Source organism: Meleagris gallopavo, chromosome Z (assembly GCF_000146605.3).
Source record: "Meleagris gallopavo isolate NT-WF06-2002-E0010 breed Aviagen turkey brand Nicholas breeding stock chromosome Z, Turkey_5.1, whole genome shotgun sequence".
Taxonomy (NCBI): Eukaryota; Metazoa; Chordata; class Aves; order Galliformes; family Phasianidae; genus Meleagris; species Meleagris gallopavo.
Window position 1 is genome coordinate 50379217 of NC_015041.2, and position 5346 is coordinate 50384562.

General features: G+C 46.2%; 1 protein-coding gene across 1 annotated transcript in view; it reads right to left on the reverse strand.

Annotated features, from left to right (window-relative positions):
• Positions 1–2095: 2095 nt before the first annotated feature.
• LOC104915232 (maestro heat-like repeat-containing protein family member 7) overlaps positions 2096–5346 on the reverse strand; it is a 9383-nt gene continuing 6132 nt past the window's right edge. Inside the window, exon 11 of the mRNA XM_031557353.1 lies at positions 2096–4907. Coding sequence (XP_031413213.1) covers positions 4747–4907 — 161 coding nt within the window. The 3' untranslated portion in view covers positions 2096–4746. The remainder of the gene's footprint in view (positions 4908–5346) is intronic.

A 5346-nucleotide genomic window follows, 5' to 3' on the forward strand; every position in this document is an offset into this window, starting at 1 on the left:
GGGCATCCACAACCTCCTGTTACATAAGGGCACCTGGGAAGGTGGGACAGACTGAGGGGCAGTCTGCTTGTTGCTCCCCAACAGGCACTGGTTTCCAACCTTCGCTGTCTCTGAGGTCATCCTTTCCCACCTGACTATGAAAGGGCAAATGATCCCCTGCTGCCTGAGGAGCATCTCCCCCAACCCCTTCCTATAAGGATGGCAGAGTGCAACTCCACCAATCAATCCCCTTCCCACAAGTCCAGATGCTTCTCAGCCTTTCTACTTCCTCCAGGTCTACCATCAGGCTGAGCAGATTATCCACCTATGATCCTATCATATGTATGGCTCATGCTTATATTAATGTTTGTATTAAGAGTTCCAGTTAACAGCTCAGTGTCCACGTGGAGACCGGTGACAAGCGGCATTCCTCAGGGATAAGTGCTGGAACCAGTGTTACTGAGTATTGTAGGCAAGCTGGACAGGGATCGAGTGAGTGCACCCTCAGCACGTTTGCAGGTGACACCAAGCAGAGCACTGCAGTTGAAGGAGTGCTATCCAGAGTGACCGGAAGAGGCTTGAGAGGTGGGTCTATGCCAACCTCATGAAGTTCAGCGCGGCCAAATGCAAAGTCCTGCACCGGGGTCGGAACAATCCCAAGCACAGGTATTGGGTGGGAGAAGAACGGCTTGAGAGCAGTCTGCAGAGATGGATTTGGCGATGTTGGTTGATGAAAGACTCAAGATGAGATGGCAGTGTGTGCTTGCAGCCCAGGAGGCCAGCTGTATCCTGGGTTGCATTAGAAGAAGCATGAAGCAGGTCAAGGGAGGTGATTCTGTCCCTCTATTCTACTCTCAGGAGATCCCACCAGGAGTACTACAGTTCTGGGGCCGTTGATGGAAATATCCAAATAATGTATCAGGACGGTATCTCTGATACAGCAGATTTTATTTGCGATTGCAATGGCGGGTATCCTGCAAGCAGGAGCGCGTGCAGAAAACAGCACTACATCTTTTATGCCCTAGTACTCAACGCTTATCACTTTCTCCCCTGGTTCCTCATTGGCTGAGTACTTCAGGATCACAATCTTCCCAAGGCTCAACTAAACATACGGATACTGGATAAACATAAATTTATGCTAGCTAAGCATACATGTATTGCTAATTATTTAACTTCTAACATTTGCTCACTCAACACTTGGTCATTATTTGTGGACATCTGCTCATCCTTGGATAGAGATAAGTTTCGAAGGAGGACAGAGGGGAGTATCTTGATGCCTGCCTGTTGCATCCTAACCTACCCACAGAGCGAGGCGATCCAGCCTTCTCTGATGTTTGTTAAGTCTGTTTTTCTTTTGCTGAGGTCTCTTATCCAAACAGAATAGCCTTACAACATGCTTTCCAATCCATAATACCATACCCATACTATCTGCAACATCTAAAAACTATTGCAGTTTTGCAAGCAAGAATTAATCACTTAATTCAACAACTGTATTTCTAAAATATGCTACTAACATATCTGGTATTTCTACTTTTTCACATCAGCTATTTCTAAGGACAAGTTACAAAATACAAATACGTTGTGCTCTACTTCTTCAGATCAGTTCCCCCTTTTCAGTATCTAATGATACTGAACAACATTCCATTGCTACGCCCTCAACAAAGGAGGACACGGAGCTGTTGGAGCAAATCCGGGGAAGGGTCACAAAGATGTTCAGAGGGCTGGAACAGCTCCCCTGCAAGGACAGGCTGAGAGAGCTGGGCTCTTCTGCCTGGACAAGAGAAGGCTCTGAGGGACTTGTAGCGGCCTTCTAGCAGTACCTGAGTGGAGCCTACAGGAAAGCTGGGGAGGGACTTGTTATAAGAACATACGTGAGAAGGGGAAATGGCTTTGAACTGGAAGAGGGAAGATTTAGACTAGGCATTAGAAATAAATTCTTTACTGTGAGGATGGTGAGGGACTGGAACAGTCAAGTTGCCTTCTTCCAGCCTCTCGCATCTTCAGCAACTGTAGTCATTCCTGTCGTGACTGAACATGTCATGGTATCTTGAGATTGCCAGTGTTGAACAAAGCAAACAAAGTCAGCCTGATTCTCTTAAAAGCAGATTCACTTGCGAGGCACAAAGTAATAAAAGCAGGATTTTGACTATCAAACTGAGTGAATATGACAGCAGTTGTCAGAGGAATGCACATGTCACACACAGAGATAAATCCGCCACAGCAAAACTAGCTCTACATTCCTTACCAGCGCTACATTCTCACAGGAAGCTCTCTTCTTCTTTGGAGCAATGAAAAACTAAGGGATTTGAATAGAGGTCTCAAGTAGTTCACTCGGTACGTACACAGTCATGGAGGCAAATGTCCAAGTTCTCTTTTGGGGGAAGCTTGGCACTTTTTACCTCTGACTTCGCTCTAACCACAGCTTTGAGTAGTCTGCTTCTTTTTCACTGCTTGCCGAAGTACATGAAGTAGACGAACATCCTCTTCTTTCTTTTTTCTGCTGTTGCTGTTGGTGTTTCTTTCCCCCCACCTGATATGATATTGGCTTTGCCGATGCTCTTTTCCACTCTTTTGCTGTGTTTTTTTAGAATTAACATCTTCTCAGTTTCAAAAATGCAACTTTGGCACTGTTTTCCCATTTGCAATAATCCAGTGAAATTCCTGTTGCACTTTGATGAGAATAAGGCAATCCATATTGCATTGCTAAGAGAGAACAAAACATGCTTGCACTGAATATTAACTCAATTGCACTCGTTTGAACGAGCTACAGTGTGTGGTCCTTGATAAGGGAAACCAACCAAAGCTAACAATCGTACTGGCCCCTGGAGCACAAGCGCAGTGTAAGTTCACGTTTTCTGGACCCTGTATTGAAAATGATGCAGAACAAGGAGGCAAGCTGATTGAGGCAGGCTCACACAACCTGACCATTCCGGTATATCTAAGACACATTTCATCCAAATAAACTCTTGGATCCAGGGCAACGTCCATAGATTGAATCAAATTACCTTGGTGTATTTTCTTGGTAAAACGGGTGATGCTTGAGGATCTTACCTCAAGATATCTGTCACAGGTTGTATGGGAAATCGTCAAGCAATCCTTAAGAGACTTGACTGACTGAAGAGCCGGACAGAGGGGAAAGGGAACCAGCGGATTTAATGACGGATCACCATCCTTAAGGAAGACAATGTTCTCAATATCTGGTCTTGGGACTGCTCTTGTCCAGACATTTTTGCTAGCAACCTTGTAACGCTATTGAGATTTGGCAATGACAGAAAACTTAAGAGTGCCATTAAGGTAGGAAAAGTGCCAAACAGAACAAAGGATTTTACAGAGTGGTGCGCTAAGAACAAATGAGGATGAGTAGTAGGAAGGACTGTAGCACAAAGACATAGAGCAAGGACTTCTGTTACCACCTGGAAAGGAGAATTCATCAAAATATTGCCCATCAATGCAAAGTGTCCTGTGTTTGCTTGTTTGGTGCATCGTGAAGCTCCGTATACTTCTGATGGCAGTCTTCTTTGCTCTGGCAGTCACAGCTACAGCCTACCAACTCCTTTCTCTGTATACTTTATGGCCAAACAAATGTCATCTGTATGCAAATGCCTGAGCGTTTGCCATGTAGGTGGCTTGTGCCATCTAAAATGCCTTGTTCTCTAGTATCTCCTGCTTTGTCTTCCTTTACCAGTGCTGCGGCATTCTAACTCAGTCCCTCCTTCCTCTGTTCTTGTGTGCAGGGATCCTCCCGTAAGAGTTCCAACTCAGTCCGTACGAGAAATTTCCTCAGGTGTCTCTCTTCTCCCCAAACCTTTAGGGAGAAGAGAGTTTTTGCTGTGCTTTTGTGGCGTTGTTATTATTCATATTCATATTATGATCATTGTAAGAGTTAAATGTCAGCAGAGAAGATTTGGAGAATCATTCTCTCCCAGTTTTGAAATGCAAACCCCAAATCAAAGATCTTTCACTCTGAATTTCTGGGTCTCCAGGGTATAGGAAGAGATGTTTTTTTCCCCTTGAAATAAAAACCCATTTGTCTTACTCCGCATGGCACTCATGCCCAGGCACACAGCACTACTGAGCAAACAGGAGCTTTGCTTCATCTTTGCACTTCATCTCTGCAAGAAGTTAGGAGAACAATTACTTTCTTACTTCGTATCTGTCGAAGGCCCAGCAAAATGAGCAGATACGCTGCTCAAAGCAACATACGTGTCTACCATGAAGCTAGTCTTACTTTGTACACAGAGGGAATAGTGCCCTTGATAGACCTTGAAGAGAAGCCTTGGGGTACTAACGAATGATGTATGCCAGTTTAAAGACTTCTTTATTTTCTTTAGTGGAACTGCATGCTGTTGCTGATCGTCTAGCCCTCCAATGGACCTGTATCCCCATGAAAGGCCTCTCACCCCTCCAGAGAATTAGCAGCACTTCCCCATTGACTACGGCCACCAAATGTGCTGAGGATGCACTCTTGCATCAGGCCAACCCTCTGATTTCTGTCTATTCTTGACACCACGAATCTCAGGGAAACAGCCTACACCACCATGGTTCTTCGCATGGGATGCAGCCTCCTTCAGCCCTGATCCAGCTGCTTCTACATGGGCTCCTCCAGGGGCAATTCCCATTTGGAGCTGGCTGGGGAAGGCTCTTCTCCCAAGCTCTCCTCATGCTGGTTCCACACCCAGCCCACTGCTACAGAAGCCTTGCACATAAGCTCAACACAGGAGGATACCAAGGGAAAGGCTTTGTAATTGAAGCTTTAATCAATCATGTTTATGAGGAAAGAGGGAACTGCAAGGCTAGCAACACAGTTCTGCAAGCCTGCCCCATCCTGATTTTTTCTGCTGCTGTAAACATCTCAGAATCTGGATTCTCAGATTGAGTTGCTTGACAACGGACTAGCGGACGACTGTCATGTTCCAAAGAATGGAGGACTGCAACAGAAGGAAACAAAACAGGGGTGAAAAAAAACACCCACCTGCAGAGACCTGCCAGCATCCCCTTCATACCATGCCAGCCCCAGCCCCACCCATCACTTTTCCAGCCCAGGAGGAACACATGAAACCAAGGGTTCAGCTGGAAGCCACTGCTCGGGATCGCTCCATCTGCCCCAAGGATGCTCCTCTGCCCCTGCAACATTTCCTTGGAGCAGGCCAAGACACAGCTGCACACTGCTCAGGCTCTGTCCCCTGCCCCCAGCCCCAGCACACATAGCACTGTTCTCACTCACCACTGTAGATTTTCTTCCACTTTCCCTCACTTGGGTTCCAATAGCGCCAACACCAAGCCTAGGTAGAGAGCTCCCATCAGATCCCCACTCCCCAACACACTCCCAGGAGCACAAACTGCAGTCCAGCAAACCCCGTTGCTTCT